Raw genomic sequence first — 20902 nt, 5'->3', positions numbered from 1 at the left:
AACGGGAGAGTTTTTAACATTTCAAAATACCCTGAGTGGCTGTTCTGTGTCAGGTTTGGGGGTCAAAACTGGCGCCACAAGATGAACGATGCACAGTGTCTCCTGTTAAGGGATCACACCTTGCTGGAGAAGACAGGCGGTTGCTCCAGCAGTTACAGACCCGAGTGATACGTGTGAGGACTCCCAAGTGCTGCACGTGTGCAGAGCAGGGGCACTAACTAGTCCCCCTCAGAAGGGTCTGGAAAAGCCTTCCTGGAACAGTGCACGTGGAGCTAAATCTTGAAGCTGATCCAAGTGGGAGGAAGTTGCAACAGAAGGAATGATTCCTGCAGACTCGCAGAAGCAGGAGAGATGGTGGTGTGTGTCAGGAACTGCGTGTCGCTAAATGTTCCCCACGCTCAGTGTGCGTGCTGGGGAGACTCGAGCGAAGCGGCTGGTGAGGCGGCCAGGGCCAGGGCAGGAAGGGCCTGGCAGATGGTGATGGGGATGTGGATTTTATCCTCACGTCATTGGGGGGGCCCGTGGAAGGGATGAAGCGGGGCTGCGACAGTGAGCAGTGTGTTCCCCACACAGCCGGGAGGGTCTGAGGACACCGTGGGGAGAGGTGGCGGGTGCCAAGGAGAGGACTGTGGGACGGGCCGCGAAAGTGAGGCCCCAGGGCCAGAGGAGATGCCCGAGGAAGGACCTTCCCTCCTGGGTCTGGCAGCCTGAGGAGAGGCTTTGGCGGCCTCTGGACATTGTGACGACATGAGAGGGGAGCTGTCTTTCACTTCTGTGGCCCGGCAGTGTCAGAGGTCTCAGCTCTGCCAGTGAGGGGACCTGAGCCAGTCACACTCTTCGTCTCTGCTGCTTTCATTAATAAGAGTCTATCAGGAAGTGGGGGGGGGGGGTTCCTATACTGCCACCCTCAAGAGCAGACTCTCTCTTCCCTCAGAAAACACACATTCTGCATATGGTTTCAGGGGATGACAGCCCCCAGGACACCTGTCCTTGGAGCCCAGAGTTAGAGCCCTGGTCGAGGGAATACTGTTTCCGCTGTTGCTGACTTCCAACTTTCCAACTTAGCTAAATAACGTTTGTTGAAATGTAAAGGGTTTAGCCCTGGTAACTCTGATTTGTAATTTTAGTAGTGATGGATCTTAGAGTCTTTGAGCGTTTTTGTTTTGTTTTCTTGTTTTGTTTCTTTTTTACTGTTTTGCTGCTTTGATTGACTCTGAAGGGGGCAGTTGGATTTCTCTTTATTTATGGGATAATCTTTATTTATGGGATAAAGGTAAACTAATAAAATATTGTTATTTTCTCTCTTTCATTTTATTAGGAATGATGAGCATTCCAGTTTTTCAGCGTTGAAGAATATTCATGTTGATGAATTCCAAAAACCTACAGGTTTTACAAAATCAAATTTTAGAAAATTTATTCAGAAATCACACATGGTAAGATTGCAGCTCCAAGTTTTTCATTTTTGTACACTCCATTCTCCTCACGTATATGTGTATGTATAGAGATCACCAGCGTTTTTTCCATAATGTTTCTAACTGTTCATTCGGTATGTGTTACGATTCTTTTGTTCAGTGTTAATATTCTTTTGAGTCTTATTATGAGAGAAGAAATAGTTCTCTCTAATTTAGGATTTTTTTTTTCCATTTATTATAGTACTAGGTTTCTCAAGATTTTTTTGGCACAACTTTATTAAGGTATAATTTACATACCATAAAATTTTCACCCATTTTAGGTATACACTTTAATGATTTTTTTCTAAATTTACCAAGATGTGTAACCATCACCATAGTCCAGTTTTATAACATTCCATGACCCCAGAAACAGCCCTTGTACTTATTTAGTTATTCCCTGTTGCCACCCCTGGCTGACCACTCATCCATTTTCTGTCTCTGAAGATTTGCCTCTTCGTAAAGCAGTTCGAAAAATGTCAGCTGGATGGGGCGCCTGGGTGCCTCAGTTGGTTGAGCGTCCGACTTCAGCTCAGGTCATGATCTCATGGTCTGTGGGCTCGAGCCCCACGTTGGGCTCTGTGCTGACAGCTCAGAGCCTGGAACCTGCTTCAGATTCTGCATCTCCTTCTCTCTCTGCCCCTCCCTCACTCACACTCTGTCTCTCTCTCTCTCTCTCTCTCAAAAGTAAATAAACATTAAAAACAACGTCAGCTGGCTTTCAAAATAGGAGCAAGTGACAGCTAAGAAGTTGGAAGCCAGGGTCTGTTTGTGATGTAATCTCAGAAGTGATGTTCTGTCACTATGGTTATGATGCTGTTTGTAAGAAGCAAGTCACTAGGTCCGGCTCCTACTCAAAGGAAGGGAATGACATAGAGGCCTGGATACTAGAAGGTGGGGAGCACTGAGAGCCTGATCAGGTGTTTGGTACAGTCCTTCTGCTGAGCCCCAGTGATTCACATCCCTTCACTTGCAGAATATACCCCTCTCTACCAGGGTTCCCCAAAGTGTCATCTCATTACATGTATCATTATGCACTTATTCAAATTTATAGACTTAATATAAATTCAAGATGCCTACTGTGAAAAGGGTTTTATATGACACTGGAGGCAGAAATAAAGGTATGAAAGAGGAAGATTTGTGAGAAGTACAGCAAATGGAATAAATAGAAGGTTATAAGACTTGGGGCGCCTGGGTGGCGCAGTCGGTTAGACATCGAATTTTGGCTCAAGTCACGATCTCACAGTTGGTGGGCTCCAGCCCCGCATCGGGCTCTGTACTGACAGCTCAGAGCCTGGAACTTGCTTTGGATTCTGTGTCTCCCTTTCTCTCTGCCCCTCCCCTGCTAACACTGTTTCTCTTTCTCTCTCTCTCAAAAATAAATAAACATTAAAAAAAAATTTTTAAAAAGGTTAGTAACACTTGATTTTGGAAAAAAAAAAAAAAAACTTCAGAATGGGCCCCCTTGTTTCTGTTCCCATTAAAGGATTCCGGTTGTTTGCAGTTACAGTCTTAATACTGTGACTTTTGATACTTTCCTAATCATGGCAGGAGCATCAGCTCAAATCAGTTCTCTGGGCCAGCGTGACTTGCCTCCTGTAGTGGAGGCAGTGGGAACTCTCTTGCAACTCCAGATAACGATGGGTTTGGTTCTCTTCTGGGTGCCAGAATAAATCCGAGATGTATAGTCATTTTTCTAAACGTCATGCATTGTATTATATAGGAGTATTTTTTTAATGCTTCTCACATTCATAAATTAAACTAGCCCCTCACAGACTAGCATGGGTTATGTGAAGGAAGATGTGTATATGTTCCTACAGCTAAGCTATATGCTCAGGTTTTGTGTTCTTAATCCTATACATTTAAAATGTGTTTTGGGTGGGGGGGAACCTGGGTGACTCAGTTCCTTGAGCATCCAACTTTGGCTCAGGTCATGATCTCACGGCTTGTGAGTTTGAGCCCTGTGTTGGGCTCATTGCTGACAGTTCAGAGCCTAGAACCTGCTTCATATGCTGTCTCCATTTTCCCCTGCTTGTGCCTTCTCTCTCTCTCTGTCTCTCTCTCTCAAATATAAATAAATCTTTTAAAACTTTATTAAAAAATGTATTTTTTATTAAAAATTTTTTAAAAATATTTCTTATTGAAGTGTAGATGACATATAGTGTTACATTAGTTTCAGGTGTATAGCATAGTGATTTCGACAACTCTGTATGCTACGCTGTGTTCCCCACAAGTGTAGCCACCATCTGTCCCCATACAACATGATTACTGTGCCACTCACAGCATTCCCTGTGCTGTATCTCCCATCTCTGTGACTCACTCAGCCTCTGATTTATTCCGTAACTGGAAGCCTGTATCTCCCATTCCCTTTCATCTGTTTTGTCCATCTCCTCACCCCCTCTCCTCCAGCAACCATCAGTTTGTTCTCTGTATATATGGGTCTTTTTCTGCTTTTTATTCATTTGGCTTTTTTATATTCCACATATAAGTGAAATCATAAGGCATTTGTCTTTCTCTGACTCATTTCGCTTAGTATAACACCCTCTAAGTCCATCGATGTTGTCGCAAATGGCAAGATCTCATTCTTTTTTATGGCCAAGTAATATTCCATCGTATATTGACCACATTTCTTTATCCAGTCATCTATTGATGGACTCTTAGGTTGCGTCCATATCTTTTTTTTTTTTTTAATATTTTTTATTTATTTCTAGGAGAGAGAGACAGCGTGAGCAGGGGAGGGTCAGAGAGAGAGGGAGGTACAGACTCTGAAATAGGCTCCAGGCTCTGAGCTGGCAGTCAGCACAGANATAGGCTCCAGGCTCTGAGCTGGCAGTCAGCACAGAGCCCGACGCGGGGCTCGAACCCACGAACCGCGAGATCATGACCTGAGCGAAAGTCGGACGCTTAACCGACTAAGCCACCCAGGTGCCCCAGGTTGCCTCCATATCTTAACTGTTGTAACTAATGCTGTAATAAACGAGTGTATACATCTTTTTGAATTAGTATTTTCATTTTCTTTGGGTAAACATCCAGTGTTGGAATTACTTGGTTATATGGTATTTCTATTTTTCATTTTTGGAGGAACCTCCATACTGTTTTCCACGGTGACTACACCAATTTACATTCCTATCAACAGTGCACAAGGGTTCCTTTTCTCCACATCCTTGTTGTTTCTTGTGTTTTTGATTCTAGCCATTCTAGCAGGTGTGAGATGATATTTCATTGTGGTGTTGATTTGCATTTCCCTGATGATATTGAGCAATGTTGAGCATTGTTTCATCTGTCTGTTTGCCATCTGGATGTCTTCTTTGGAAAAATGCGCATTCAGATCCTCTGCCCAAAACTTGAACTTTTTTAATGCTTTTTTTTTTTTTTTTTTGAGAGAGAGAAAAAGAGTGACTGGGGGAAGGACAGAGAGAGAGGGAGAGAGAGAACCCCAAGCAGGTTCCGTGCTGTCAGCACAGAGCCCAATGAGGTGCTCCATCTCACAGATCTTGAGATCATGGCCTGAACAGAAGCCAAGAGTTGGATACTTAACCAATTGAGCCACCCTGGCACCCCCAAAACTCATATATTTTTTAAAATGGTAAGGTGAACTTTTAAAAATAAACTTTAAAGTATATTAACCCATACTCCTACTTTTTTCATGCAGAATTTTACCGTGCAGGAAAAAAGCATCATTACTCACAAACCCTCTGGAGCTGAGGGAAACCATCAAAACACCTCAAACTTTAGAAGATCTTTTAAGGTATTAAGTGTTATTTTCCATCTAATTCCAGCTCTGTGTTTATGCTTTGAACATAATGTGCTGAGTGTTAGTAGATTAAAAGCTGCCTTTGTGATATTTCAAACAGTGGCTATTCACTAAGATTCCTGGCCCTAAATTTATAGATAATTGTAATCAGTTTAAGTATAACCTTTTTCTTTAGGACTTGATTTTCAAAATTGTTTTTTTTTTTTTACCAGTGGAATCCTTTTTCAGACATTACATGGAAAACACAAATACATGAAACAGACACAGATGAGGAGGTAGACAAGTTTCAAGACCTTCCCTTTAAGCTTTACCTCTAAGGCTTACACCTTAGCTCTACGAACCTTCTCCAGGGTTCACAGATTGAAAACTCCTCCCCATAGGTGTATGACCCTCTGAGGCCCTTGCCATCATCTGAGGAAGATTCTGGTCCAGCGCACTTTGTTCAAGCCTATTTCATTGCATTCTAATGATTTGGACAGCTAGGTCTCATGTGATTGCTTATTCAGAACACCTCATCACACAGACATAGGGAATAAGAACTACAGTGTAAAGTGCTGTATTTCTCTCTCCTTGCTCTCAGAAGTTGACATCCTTTTTAAATCCATTTTAACCACGTTTCCTGCTTATGTGATAGGTACTTTATTAATATTTTTACCTCTATAAGGTCTCTGTCCCCTCCCCCTTGAAAGAAGAAAATAATCTAGGCTTTTTTTTGTGAAAGTAGCAGGCAGACCTGGTAAGAGTCGTTAGCTCATTCAGAGGAAGGTAATATGAGCGTAAAGGTAGTATAAACTTTCCCCAAACCATATACCTGGAGGTAGTTGTGAGTGGTCCTTTTTTAATACCTGGCTGGCTGAGAGGCATAATTTTCAGATGTCCAAAGATTTTTTTCATTTGCAGTAACATTTTGAAGGTGTTGTGTACATAACATTTTTAGCCAGTGTTTGACGTACCTAAAAACAGGTATGATGTTAGGTTTTTTCAAAAATATTCTATGGCAAAGGCCATAGAATATGTAAACATGTTTTATCCCATCTTTTAATCTCTTGAGTAATGAGCCAGAAAACCAACTGAGAATGTGATGCCTGTGTGACTTGGAGATAGTATAGCTGGGCTTTCCCATATGAGTGCTTCCTACATGTTCTTCTCATCAGCCACGTGTAGTTGATTGTAGTATTTTTCTAAGATTGTTGCAAGGCCCATTTCCTGCTACCCTTTCTTCTTAAGGGAAATTCTTTAATGTTAATTATTTAAAAATGTTTTTCAAAATATATGTAATAATCTTTTGACCAGTCATTTAAAGCTGTGTAATGTTATATGATTATTTAGAAATTCATAATTCTTTATAGTAAAATCGAGAGAAGAAGTAATCCTTTCTAAGAAAAGGAACCATTTCATGAAAATTTGTTTTTTACACGAGTTGGACTAATTAAAAGCCAGATAGTAATCACTTTATTAGATATGTAAAAATGGGCAGTGTAAATTTCAAGATTAGCTCTTCTTTGTTAAGTTTGTGCAGATAGCTTTAATAAAACGGTTGTGTCTCATTATAATTCTGTTTTACCTGAATTTTTTGTAGGCTTAAGAAAATAATTGGAAAATAGGCCTGGCATATATGTTTTTTTTAAATAAACTAATATGCTTCATTATGCACGATATACCCATTTGTTAAGTAATTGTGGATACAGGAATATGTTTGGTTTTGATACTTACTCCGTTATAATATACGATTTGTACATTACCCACAGCGAAATCAACAAATATTCATTGTCCTCTTATGTCTCTTATAATATTGGGCAGTATGCAGGCCAGGAACTGGTCTTTTTCAATGTAAACTCTTATCATGAAAACATTTGCTGTAATGGGATTTCTGTGGTAAAGAAAGATTGGCTTTTGAAGGTACTGACAGGAATAAAGAGAGTTTTCTGATTCTTTTTCTTTCTTTAAAGTTTGTTTGTTTGTTTGTTTGTTTGTTTAATTTAGAGCCAGGGAGGGGCAGAGGAAGGAAGAGAAAGAATCCCAAGCAGGCTCCAGCTGCCAGCACAGAGCCTGACATGGGACTTAGTCTCACGAACCGTGAGATTATGACCTGAACCAAAATCAAGAGTCGGACACCCAACCCCCTGAGCCATCCAGGCACCCCTAGAGAGTTTTTGATTCTTAAATAGATGTTAATAGCTAATGTCCTCCCCCAACTTGGGATTTGATATATTTTGCTGTGAATCAGAAGGATAATATTAGAAGCCTTTTTGTTAATGTTTTGTTTATTTTTGAGAAAGAGAGAGATGGAGGGGTTGGGGGGGGCGGGGGGGAGACACAGAATCTGAAGCAGGCTCCAGGCTCTGAGCTGTCAGCACAAAGCCCGATGTCGGGCTCAAACCCATGAACTGTGAGACTATGACCTGAGCCGAAGTTGGACGCTTAACTGACTGAGCCACCCAGGCACCCCTAGAAGCTTCTTTAAAAAAGTTTTTATTTATTTATTTAGTCACTGAGAGAGAGGAAGGGGGTGGGGGGGCATGCAGGAAAAGAGGGAGAGAGAAAATCCCAAGTAGGCTTTGCACTGTCAGCATAGAGCCTGACAAAAGACTTGAACCCTTGAACTGTGAGATTATGACCTGAGCCAAAGGTGGATGCCTAGCCTACTAAGACACTCAGGTGCCCCCCGAAGGATGATTTTAGCTCATTAGATAAGGTTTTGAAAGTGGTATTTTTTTACATGATAAATTTCAAGAATTTCAAATGTTTTAACTTAGTTTGAAAAATTGCTTTTATGTAAATTATTTTAAAAATCATTATGTAAAATAAACTAGGAAGCTAGCTTGAGGTAAGCAAACTTTATTACCATCGATAACCTCTTTTTGATATATGTAGTGGCTAAAACCAAGGGCAGCTCCGGGTACCGGACATTTTCCCATTTCTTACACTAATAGATTTGGAAGCTATAGTACTTACATTTAATTATTTTTTTCTTTACAGACCAACTTTACAGGTGGCAGATTCCAGCCTCATTACAAATCAGGCCTAGTACAGAAGAGCTTATACATTCAGGCTAAATATCAGCGTTTACGATTTGCTGGCCCAAGGGGATTTATCACTAATAAATTCAGAGAAAAATTACTGAGGAAAAAAAAGGTTAGTTGCATTATGATCATTTAAAAACGTAAAGTGACTTTTGAACTCCTAAATCATCGATATTGAATAGATCAAATGTTTTTTTAATTTAATTTTGACTTAAGTTACAACCTGGATTTCACAAATGTTGTTATTGCATGATAGTTGAAGAAAAAGTTCAGAGTGATGGTAAGAGTCGTGAGACTGTCTACTGTTCAAATGCTCTTGGCAGTTATGCCCCAAATGCTGTGACCATGTCAGCTGTTTGAACTTTCTACTTTGGGATTTCTGTTGTATTTTTAATCTCTGAAATGGAAATTCAGGTAAAAACTTTTAACTGGTGTATTTTCACCTTCTACAATGTGAATGATCTCAGTACCAAAAAATATTGAACTGACTGTTTCAAAAGGACACACAGTTGCAAAATACACTAACTCTTCTCCCCTCCCCCCCGTTCATGTGTTTTTTATTGTGATAAAATACATATAAAGGTTGCCATTTTAACAATTTTTAAGTCTACAATTCATTGGTAGCAATTACATTCATAATGCTTGGCAACCATCGCCACATGTGCTAACTTTTAATGTCAATAAAAAATTTCTTGATAATTTGAATTCTGTTTGTTTAGTTGTGGGTTGATTTTATTTAAATTTGTCATGTTGGTATTTCACAGTGCAGCATAAAATGATATGAAGTTACATTCTGTATCTTTTAAATGAGAACAATAACATTACATCAGTGAGTGAGGCATGTTTGCCAACTTTCTGACTCATTTTTGTTAACTTGGGGCTGTATTTTCTCTGAGAAATGGATGTGTGTCCAGTGTTGCCATCATATAGTCCAACGGGTGGTTCTATAAATTTTCTAACCGTAAATGTGCCCTTAACCATTCATACTTGTGAAGCCTTTAGCCTGAGCTTGCTTAGTGATTTTAGTAAAACTTCTTTTTCAGAAGATGGACTAGTAGAATGGAATTGGCAACTGTTTTTGTGTTTTTTTCAGCTTTAGCGTTAACTATACTACCTTCTGTGACTTCTCTCACCGCCCACACCCCAATTTTAACTGAATACCTTAGGGGAAATTCTCGTTTCACCGTGCATGTCGCTCTCGATGTTACTGAGGCCATGAACGCCATCTGCTCCCTGAGAGCATGAGTGTACCTGGACGCACTCTGCCCTTACAGCCTTCCCTACTGCTGGACTGACGCGCTGCTTTTCTCCCTGTCTCATGCGGCACGTTGCTTTGCAGCAGATCTTCTAGGCATTTGTCCCCCTTCACAGATGGCAGCCTGGCTGTTGACGGGGAAGTGAGTCACCGATTTCCCCTCAAGGAGGAAGGTGGAGGCAAGCTTTTTCCTCAGTTGCAAGGTTGGGATTTGGGTACCTGTTGCGCGTTTCTCTTCTGTCGGCTCTGTTAGCTTCCTTTGACTCCATTTTTACCTCTAGTTTTTACCTGACTGGGGGCTCCTGAGGGCTTGACCGTCTGCCTCAGCCTGCAGTTTCTATACGCTCACTGAGCTTGTGCCGTGTAGTCATCCTTGGCTTAGCCTCAGCGTGCCCAGTTCCTCCCGACCCCCCAGTGCTCCCAGACCACACTGACCACCAGCCTCACGTAGCAGCAGATAGAAACCAGACATCAGACCTTCATCTGAGGGCCTAAGAAGTGTGTCCTAGAGGAAGCCTCAAGCTACTCTGAGTCCCTGGTGTTTAGGGCCTAGGCTTTTTTTTTTTTTTTTTTAAATATTTTTATTTATTTCTAGGAGAGAGAGAGAGCATGAGCAGGGGAGTGACGGTCAGAGAGAGAGGGAGTCACAGACTGAAACAGGCTCCAGGCTCTGAGCTGGCAGTCAGCACAGAGCCCGACGCGGGGCTTGAACCCACAAACCCTGAGATCGTGACCTGAGTCAAAGCCGGCCGCTCAACCGACTAAGCCACCCAGGCGCCCCGAGGGCCTAGGCTTTTTATGTCCTCTACACTGTAGCAGTTACAATTAACACCCGGTGCCGGTCACAGCCTGCCCCCCTTTGTCTCTCTCTGCCATCCGAGGGCTTTAGAAGTAGTCCCATATACTGTGTTCTGTGACATTCACTGTGTGCTGCTCTTTTTCCTAGGCCTGCCCTTCTGGATGCTACTTTGTATGTCTCTGTCTTGCAGCTTTGACATGGGCTTTTACATTCTGGCTCCGTCAGTCCCTACAAGCAAGGCGTACACAGGCTGTCTTATAGATTTGTGTTTGCGCAGGCCCAGCTCCACAAGTGTGGCATGAAATAGGTGCAGACCACACGATTAGCTTCCTACTTGGCAGTTGAGTTCCACATCCTCCTACCCTTTAGGGTAAGGAACGAGGCACTGCAGCTTCTCTGTTTCCACCGAGGTCTGAACTAAGGTACCTAAGGCTTACCTGGCCTTTGGGCTGCCACCAGGGAATTGTGCCGCTCTGAAAGCCCCTTCCATGTGCGTACACTGATGGCTTAGACCTGTTCCTTTGTGTCACCTCAGCCTTTATGCCCTGAAGAAAAGAGGGTGAAGGCTTGGAGTCTTTGGTTTTTTCTAGTGTTGCTGACTTCCCGTTTTCCTTCAATTAGGGACACTTTTGCTCAAACGGAGTTACTGAATGTGAGGTACCATTTATATCACTTTTCATCTCAAGCTTCTGCATTGAGGGCACTTTGAAGATCCTGTCCTGGAAAGAAGCCATAGTGTGGGTAGCATCTGTGCACTGCTGTTTTGACTTTTTGCCCTAAAAGAGAATTCATTCTTTATATTGTTACTAGATCGCCACCTAGATTAATTAAAGCTTCATGACCGGTTAATTAATCTAGAGGCCCTGGAGCTGCTCAAGCCTGAAACCAGACCCAAACCTGAACAGCCGTACCTGCCTCACAGTCCACCAGGAAGGTCCAGGCTGACCTTGTCTGGACTGCTCAGCCCCCAGCGGTGGTGAAATGCCTGGGCTGATCGCTCGTGACTTGAAAGTCTCGGGATGTTCATCTGTAGTGCGGTCCGGTCACTGGGCCATCATTCACGTGCTTCCTCCCTCTGACACCAGACGGTCTCAGGAAGGAGTAGGGGAGATCCTAGATGTGCTCCCAATATGTCTTCTGGTCCCGCTTCACAAGACCGACTGTGACTCTCCAGCTACCTACAAAGTAGCAGGATTCCCAAGCAGTATTAAGTAGTACAGAACTGAAACGTTCCTCCTAATTTATCTGGTGTTTGTCATTATTCATCCCATTCTGGCACCCACATTGTCTTCTATTGTGTCTCCTTTCTCTCGGAATCTGTGCCTGGGCTAGACGATGAGGGGGTGGGAGGCATGTCTCTTACCACCTGGAATCAGGCTGGTCTATTCACAGTCATTCACAAGTGCCCCCCTTACATTCCCTCTGCTCATCACAAGACTTTCAGAAACTCTTGAGGGAGTAGGACAAAGAACGTAGTAAAAATTCACGCCACCTCTGAGAACGTTGCCTCTGAGAAAATGCTAGTGACTGGGTGTTTAGTTAGGGAGACCTGGACCTCTGTAGCATCGCCGATTCTCTCAGTCCTCAGGGTGCCTGTCAGCGAGGTGCCCACCAGGGCTCTGCCCGTGGACAGGAAAGGGAGAAGGGAGAGATTGTAAAGACGCTGCAAGAAGGAAGGTAGAGACTGGGATCTGTGGCCCTTGGGGTTGAAGAAACCCTTGAAAGTCATGGAGCACAAAGATAGAATGGGAGCCAAGATCAGGTGCATCAGCAAGAATCTGTCATACACCCACTGTGTCCCTGGACCTGAAGTGCACCGTCATCACCATCAGACATTTATGACCTCTGGAGCCTCCAGTTCACTATCTCTCTCTCTCTCTCTGACTTCTTTGTCTTATTTGATGGTTTCCCTTCTTCCATGTGTCCTTAAAAAATATAAGCATCCTCTAGCATTCTATCCTTTCTTCTCTGTTTACTCCTTCTACTTGCCTTGACTGCCCTCACCTCTTCCCAAGGTTCCAGCCATTACCTCTGGTGATGACTTCAGCCCTGATCACTCTCTAGGGCCCCAGAAGTCCAGCTGCCTCCACAGAGCCTCTCGAAGGCACCTCAGATTCAGCATATTCAAAATCAAACTTACACCCGACACAAACTACAGCACGGGTGACCCTCAAAACCATGATGCTAAGTGGTAGGATTCCATCTATGTGAGATACTCAGAATAAGCTGAGCCAGAGAGACAGAAAGTAGAGACAGAAAGTAGGTTGACAGAGACTGGGGGGTTAAGGAAAATTAGAGGTGTGTGTGTGCGCCTGCTAACAGGTATGGTGAGTCTTTGTGGGTGAGAAAATACGCTAATACCGATGGTCGTGATTCATGGCAGCACAACTCTGGATATACTAAAAACGATTGAATTTTACACCTTAATGGGTGAAGTGTATGGTGTGTGCATTATGTCTCAGTAGCACTGTGGAAAATAAAGTCAAATACACTTTCCTCCCCAGACCTCCTCGCAGCTAGCCAGCCAACTAGACACGGCTCCTGGATTCCCTTCCCTCCTTCAGCTATTACAAGTCTTTCTGCATCCATTCATTACTTCATTCATTTCATTCATTTTATTTTATTTTTTATGTCTAGTTTGAGAGAAAGAGAGAGCGCACTCACGAGCAGGGGAGGAGCAGAGAGAGAGGGGGAGAGAGAGAGAGAGAGAATCCATGCTGTCTGCACAGAGCCCAACAGGGGGCTGGATCCCACAAACTGTGAGATCATGACCTGGGCAAAACTGTTACATTGTTCTTTTAAAGCTCTTCCGTGGAACCTGCATACCATAGAAATATGATAACTGACATAATTCATTTTTTTAAAATAGTTTATTGTCAGGTTGGTTTCCATATAACACCTAGTGCTCATCCCAACAAGTGCCCTCTTCCATGCCCATCACCCCCCTTCCCCTCTCCCCCCACCCCCATCAGCCCTCAGTTCTCAGCATTCAAGAGTCTCTCATGGTGTGCCTCTCTCCCTCTCCCCAACTATATTTCTCCTTCTTCTCCCCCATGGAGGACCATGGGGGAACATAATTCATTTTTTATAATATGCAAACAACCTCTTTTAACATGAGAAATTTTGCATCAGTCATTTTCCCCTTGAATTTGGATGTCATTCCATTTCCCCCATAGACTTTTATCTTTGAAGTCTTTTGTTGATCACCAAATCAAATGTGACATATAATGGTAATCGATTTCTGTGACTATTAGGTGTTAAATATTTCCTCTGGGTTGAGTTAGCATTAGAGATGATCAAAAGAGCATAAACATATTACAGGTTTTGTTAATTATTGATTAGACAGAAGTTGTATTCGAAATACATTTCTGTTTTCAATTAGTTCATTATTCATATATATTTTATTTTTATTTTAGAGAGCGAGAGAGAGTGCATGTGAGTGGAGGAGGGGCAAAGGGAAAGAGAGAGAGAATCTTAAGCAGGCTCCATGCTCAGCATGGAGCCCAACATGGGGCTTGATCCCATGACTGGGATCATGACTTGAGCTGAAATCAAGAGTTGGATGTTCAATTGGCTGAGCCACCCAGGCCCCCCCATGTATTCATATATAAATACTACTTATTGCTAGTAGAATAATATAGTGTTTTAGGTGTCCATTCTAATTCTCTCTCTCTCTCTCTCTTTTTTTTTTTTTTTGTAAAGATGTAAGTCCTGAGGAACCTTGTTTATATGATTATATAGATGAGAAGGAAAAGACTTTTATTATAGCAATGCCACTTGGTTCTTTGGACTCACTCTGAATTATAGGCCAAAATATCACTTAGTGATCTGTCATCAAAAACTGTTTTGAATGTTCTTTTGTTCTTCTTCAATTTTGTTAAACAAAAGCAAAGAAGTAGAAGCCCTGTGACTTGCAGAAGTGTGCTGTGTATTAGTAGCCTATAGGGTGGGTTCATTTTCTTGACACCATCACCAGCATCTCCAACTGCCCTGTTTGGGGGATCTCCAGGTAATGCCAAGTAGTGATTCAGGATGAAAAGGTGTGTCTTTCTCATATAAAATGGGGGGTAGGGACCAGCCCTAGCCACTTGTGCAGATAGATTAGTTTTAGAAAGTGAACATTGGGAATTTGAAGATCTAGAAAGTAATTCTTCCCAAACTATCTGTACCCACATGCTCCTTGGAAAATCTTCCCAGCTTGATAATTGCTGACCTACCTAACCAAGTCTCTGTTGATGACTTTGGGATAGCTTACAGGTTTTCTTTATTTTTGGTAACACCACTGGGCAAATTGACATTTTGGTATCTTGCCATAGTCTGCCTTTTTTACTCATTTATACTGTGACCAGAAGTACATGAAAGGGCCCATTTACCTACATACACCCTAGCTGGTGCTCCACATTATCAGTCTTTATTATCCATTGTCAATCTAATAGCAGAATATAGTTCTCATTTGCCTCTCTTCGGTTATTAATTACGTGAGCATATTTTGTGTGTCTGTGGGCCAATTGACGCTTTTCTCAATTTCCTTATTTCTGTGCTTTGCCAGTGTTTCTGTTGAGGGTGGTACTTTTTCTTATTGATTTGTAAGAGCTCTTGATTTCCTGAGGGTTTTAACCCATCATACGTTTGATTTTATGTTTGCCAGCTGGTTTTGGTAGCTTTTATGTTACACAATTTGTAAATGCTCACGAGTCTCTTTGAGTTTGTGCTTATATGGTTTCTAGATTTCATATCACATCACACTTAATATGCTTTTAAAAATTCCTTACACTGTTTCCTTTAAGTAGTTTTATGGTTAATTTTTAAAACATATAAATGTTTATTCCCTTTAGAATTTATTTTTATGATACAGCGTGAGGTGAGAATCTAATTTTTTCCCAACGGATAGTCTGTTTTTTCACACCATCTATTAAATAATTTGTCCTTTACCACTGATGGAAAATGCCGCCTTTGGTGTATGCTGCATTCTTAGTGTTCCTGACGTGTCCTTGGAATATTTGGAGTCTCTAACGTGTTTCCCTGCCTGCTGTGATCGGCTTATTCTGTCCCTTCACTGCTAGCACAGTGATCGTCCCAGGACACAGACTGAATCATATCACTCTTTTTAACTTTTTTTTTAAATTTTTTTATTGTTTTATTTATTTCTGAGAGAGAGACAGAGACAGAGACAGCGTGAGCAGGGGAGGGGCAGAGAGAGAGGGAGACACAGAATGGGAAGCAGGTTCCAGGCTCTGAGCCGGCTGTCAGCACAGAGCCCGACATGAGGCTCGAACCCACGAACCGTGAGATCATGACCTGAGCTGAAGTCGGACGCTTAACCCACTGAGCCACCCAGGCGCCCCTGAATCATGTCACTCTTCTGCACACTCTGCAAGGGTGTGCTGCCTACATGAGCACAGACGAGACTTGTTCACCAGCTCCAGTCCCACTAAGCTACCTTTCCAGTCACATTTCCTCGTGGAACCTCTGCGTTTTGGAACATAGCATATGCTTTCACGTATTTGTGTCTTTGCCCCTGCTGTTCTCTTTCCTAGAAATAGCCTCTTGATCCCCACCGGTTTCTTACTAAACCTTCTTTCCTTTTAAGACCCACGATAAAGCCTGACCGATGCCCCCCACTTTAGCTCTTGTTTCATTTGGTCTCCAACTTGCGATTTACCTTTCTCTTTCCCCAAATAGATGATGAGCTCCCTGAGGACGGAGAGCACCTCCTTAGCCTTCCCATTTCTCCCTTTGCCTTTCATTTCGTCTGTCTTTAGAAAACGCCTATTGAATAGAATCAAATCCAATCATATATACATACACACACTCACACACATCCATCTATAGCTCTCAAATGTTATTGAATGAGCGGCGCCTGCATGGCTCTGTCGGAGCGTCTGACTCTTGACTTCTGCTCACGTCATGGTCTCACTGTTTGTGGGTTCAGGTCCTGCATCGGGCTCTGCACCTGATGATGCGGAGCCTTCTTGGGATTCTCTCTCTCTCTCTCTCTCTCTCTGCCTCTCCTCTTCTGGCACATGCACTCTCTCTCTCTCTCAAAATAAATAAACTTAAAAAAAAAAAGTTACTGGATGGTAGTAGCCATTGTATCAGGGTCCCCAAGCCAGCCCCAGGGTTTGTGATTTGCCAGGACTCAGCATATGGTGGCACTCACAGCTGTGATGCGTTATGGTGGAAGGCTGCACAGCACATCAGCAGAGGGCACTGGCACCCAAAGTCCAGAGGACACCAGGTGCAAGTTTCCAAGAGTCCTCTCCCAGTGGAGTCACACAGGACGTGCTTAATCCCCCCAGCAACAAGCTGTGATAACACACGTGAAAAGTTGCCGACCAGGAAAGTTCATTAGAGACTCGGTGCCCCGGGTCTTTATTGAGGGCTGGTCACATAGGCCCCCTCGCCAGTTACATACCCGAATGCCAGACTCTCAGAAGGAAAGCAGGTATTCAGCATAGACCATATTGTTTGCATAGTTTAGACACTCATCGGCGGTGAGAACCCTCCCAAAATCTAAGTTCCCGGCTGATCAAGGGCCAACCTTGTAAGTACGGCTTTCGAAGGAAAGCTTAATTTCACGGATGGTAACTGCCTAAAGAGAGGAGGGAAAAATCAGTGTGTTAGGAGTGGCCAGGGAAAGTATGCTAAGTACTTTGATTTTTACTCTCGCGTCTTACAGAGGAGATCAGCTGAGTCATAGAGAAGAGGAGGGGCTACAGCCAAAGATCCACGTTTGGTGGTAGAGTGTAGACAGTTGGATAGAGATAGGAGTTTGCAAATTAGAGAGGGCCTTGCAAGCTGGGTAGAATATTGAGGATGTGATGTAATTATAGAGGATGTCTTGCTAGCCTGAGGAAAAAGTGACATTGAGGGTGACTGCTTGGCGAGCTGTGGGAATGCAGGGTTCTGGGGAGGGGAGGAGAGGCAGGCAGACCCGCGAAGGAGCATTTGCGGCAAGAGCAAGTGTCACCTTAGGAAGACATAGATGAGCGTGGCGCTCGCGTCTCTATTTCAGCATTCTGCTTAAAGTAGGTTTTCACGTCGTTGGAAGAGTGGAGGGGTCATCTTAGAGACGGTGCGTGGGTGTGGAGGAAGCTATGTCAAGGGTGAATGTGATTCAGAATAATTGTACATTTTTATAAACAAGATATTTCCGCTGAAAACATTGTTAAGAATTATTATAGTCCAAGTTTCCTTTTAAAATTGTTAGTAGGCAAAACAGATATTTTATTTGAAGATCAATGTATATATTTTTTGTATTATAGAAAACTAAGAAATGGGACACAATGAATTCTACTTCTTTTTTTTTTTTTTTATTTTTTTTTATTTATTTTTTTTTTTACAAATAGTTTATTGTCAAATTAGTTTCCACATAACACTCAGTGCTCATCCCCAAAGTGCCCTCCTCCATGCCCATCCCCCCTCCCCCCCACATCCATCAGTCCTCAGTTTTTGTCAGCATTCAAGAGTCTCTCATGGTTTGCCTCTCTCCCTTTCCCCCACCATTTCCGCCCTTCTTCTCCCCCTTGTTCCTCCGTCAAGTTCCTCCTAATCCTCCTATACGTGCAAACATATGATATTTGTCCTTCTCTGCCTGACTTATTTCGCTCAGCATAACACCCTCAAGGTCCATCCATGTTGCTACACATGGCCAGATTTCATTCTTTCTCATTGCCATGTAGTATTCCATGGTATAGATAAACCACATCTTCTTGATCCATTCATCTGTTGATGGACACTTAGGCTCTTTCCATGTTTTAGCTATTGTGGAGAGTGCTGCTATGAACATTGGGGTCCATGTGCTCCTATGCCTCAGCATTTCTGTATCCCTTGGGTAAATTCCTAGCAGTGCTATTGCTGGGTCATAAGGGAGTTCTATTGTTAGTTTCCTGAGGAACCTCCACACTGTTTTCCAGAGGGGCTGTACCAGTTTACATTCCCACCAACAGTGTAGGAGGGTGCCCGTTTCTCCACATCCTCGCCAGCATCTAGAGTTCTCTGATTTGCTCATTTTAGCCACTCTGACTGGCGTGAGGTGGTATCTCAGTGTGGTTTTGATTTGTATTTCCCTGATGAGGAGGGATGCTGAGCATCGTCAATGAATTCTACTTCTATTTAAGGGAATGATGTTGACCACAAATATATATGCATGTATTTTGAACATTTCACTAACTAACCAAAATAGAAAGACGAGTAACAATTTTCTCTCAGCACTGTTTTTCTTTGGAATTAAATGTTGCCATACTAATGTAAATGCCAAAAAAATAAATCAACTTTTAAATTTCTTTCAGTTTTAATAATATAAGATCCTAGTAAAAAGGTAAGGATATATGTATTAATAAATATTTTCAGTGTCCCAGGAAAACATGCCATTTACCATTTTTGCACTTTTATTAGTTGCATGGTCTTCCGTCCAGTTTGTGGTTGGTAATTTAATATTTCGCATAGCATCACAATATAGAATCCATGTCCATTACCCTCTTTAATCACAGTCTTGTTGTGAATTCCTTTTCCTATGTTTATGGAAGGCTTACAACTTTTTATGTTGTAGGTGACCATCCAAAAGCAAGGAAGCTTCTCCCCCCACCCCGCCCCACCAATAGCTTTCTCTGCTGTCAGCCAAGCCAGGAGCATCCATGTCGTTTTAGAATTAAATATGCCATACAGTGACAATGATAAAATACCAGTTTGAGACCGTGCGTGTGTCACATCAGACTCCGTGCCCGAGGGGCAGAGTTTTAAGAGTCTTGAATTTTTTTTTTTTTTTTTACAATCCCCAGGGACACCCACCCAAGTAGCAGAATGCCTTTTCATCAGCTTACTAATACCAGCGTATTGAGTGTCATATATTTTCTTTGTCCTACTGACCTATCATTTGGTATCTGCCTTGATGTGTTCCATTGTTCCTTTGCGTCTTTGGGGTTCTACATCCCTTTGTGGGGGTCTTAGCTGCAAGTAGTATAAAAATGAAAACATCTTGGAAATGGCACTGTGAAAAAAACGAGCTCAGATGTTATAAGTGACTCTTCTTTTGAAGTCTGGATTTCTTCTGTTTTCTCTCGATAGGAGTATACACCCATTGCCACCGCGGTCTAATCTGGAATTGTTACACGTGGAAAAGACCTTACAGGATGGTATTCGGGAGCAGCTTTTTATCCGAAGTTAGAATTGGCACTCAAGCACTAATGCAGTAATTTCCTTGATAACGTAACTTTATTTTTCTGTAGCGGAATGCTGCAGCTTTTTTACACCTAACACTTGCTTTTAAATTACAGTGTTCAATGTAAACGTCGTCTCAACTACAGTTTCTTTTGCAAAAAGTCTTACAAGGGCATTATTTGTCGTGGTTTTCTCTGAGCATGGTTTCATAGAGAACTTAAATGAGTTACATCTGGACGTTTATATGTTGCAAGTTTTGCTTATGTAATAAAAAACAAAACAAAAGTATGTGAATTGTATAGTGTCTGTGCGTGAAAGAACTTGAAACAGTGGCCTTATGGTAGCAAATTTTATACCAGGTTTTCCTTTTTTCTGATGATAGTTTGGCTTATAACTTGTTTTCTTAAGCTTCTGAAGATCAAGGCCTATCTAATTTATACATTTCATATTACAATATAAGAAGGCAAGAGAAAAGGTGCTTCAAAATTTCCATCGGGTAGTTATGAGTGCACTGAATTTTTAGTAATTGGTTCATTCGTTTTTTTCCACAACTATTTGCTCTTTCCAGTTTCAAAATGCTATTGTGGAAAAAATGTAAATTTTGTAATCTCTTTTCCATCTTATTTTCCCCTCAGGGCAAGCTTGTGCATACCATATTTTTAAAGGCTTTTTAAAAATCTGACAGACAAAGTTTCATATTTGGAAACTGTACTTTACTACTACTACAGCATTATACATTTTGCAGACGCACAAAGTGTTTATTTTCAGTTCAGTTGTGTTGAGGATGTACTAGCATAAGGTAAAATTGATGGGATTCTAAATGATATTTTAGGTCCCGGTACCTTATTCCTTTATGTTTTCTGTGTTCTGCTCAGTGATACATACACATTCCCAGTTAAACTTCTGTGAAATGCTTATTTGTAATGAAATAAAAAAACTGTTGCTCCTTCTGCTCGAGGAAGTTACTTGCCAGCTTGTGAGGACATTATTTTAATTTCGTATGAGAATTATAGCCCTGAGTAGGACCCCTTGATATTTAAAATAGGTCTACCCTTACAAAGGCAGAACTTTTAAAATCGAAATCTGGTAAAAACTTGATTTCTCATGACTGGATTTGAAAAATCTTGCTACAAACATTTAATTTTTTTACTTGTCTTTGTAAGATAGGGAAGCCATTTCCTTAGTGAGTCAGCAGTAAGTGGGGGCGAGAGTACGTGCATTAAAACTGGGTAATAAATTTAGGTGGATGTCCTGTCTTACTGCTGTGTGCTGCCCCTGCAAGTCAGGTTTTCCAGACATATTTGCCATTCCACTTATGGTAGGAAAGAATTACATGTGCACAGTAGTACGACAACCTTATATCGGGTTAGGTACGCGTAACATCTGCCTTAAGTTTTAAAATAATTCATTTATTCTCATATCCTGGGGGGCACTTACGAGCCTTGAATACTTAACCCTTTGATA

At 42.1% G+C, this 20902-nt stretch overlaps 1 protein-coding gene across 4 annotated transcripts in view; it reads left to right on the top strand.

Moving 5' to 3' along the window:
* The window catches only part of BCLAF3 (BCLAF1 and THRAP3 family member 3), a 57019-nt gene extending 36525 nt beyond the window's left edge, over nucleotides 1–20494 (top strand). For all 4 annotated transcript variants that reach the window (XM_039247402.1, XM_039247401.1, XM_039247399.1 and 1 more), the window contains 4 exons: nucleotides 1319–1433; nucleotides 5101–5196; nucleotides 8182–8337; nucleotides 19346–20494. In XM_039247402.1, coding sequence (XP_039103333.1) covers nucleotides 1319–1433; nucleotides 5101–5196; nucleotides 8182–8337; nucleotides 19346–19375 — 397 coding nt within the window. In that variant the 3' untranslated portion in view covers nucleotides 19376–20494. The remainder of the gene's footprint in view (nucleotides 1–1318; nucleotides 1434–5100; nucleotides 5197–8181; nucleotides 8338–19345) is intronic.
* Nucleotides 20495–20902: the final 408 nt, after the last annotated feature.

The sequence above is a fragment of the Hyaena hyaena genome, unplaced genomic scaffold, assembly GCF_003009895.1.
Source record: "Hyaena hyaena isolate Hyena2069 unplaced genomic scaffold, ASM300989v1 scaffold_295, whole genome shotgun sequence".
NCBI classification, from domain to species: Eukaryota; Metazoa; Chordata; class Mammalia; order Carnivora; family Hyaenidae; genus Hyaena; species Hyaena hyaena.
The sequence above is the reverse complement of the archived record's forward strand: the minus strand, read 5'-3'. Positions and strand labels throughout refer to the sequence as shown.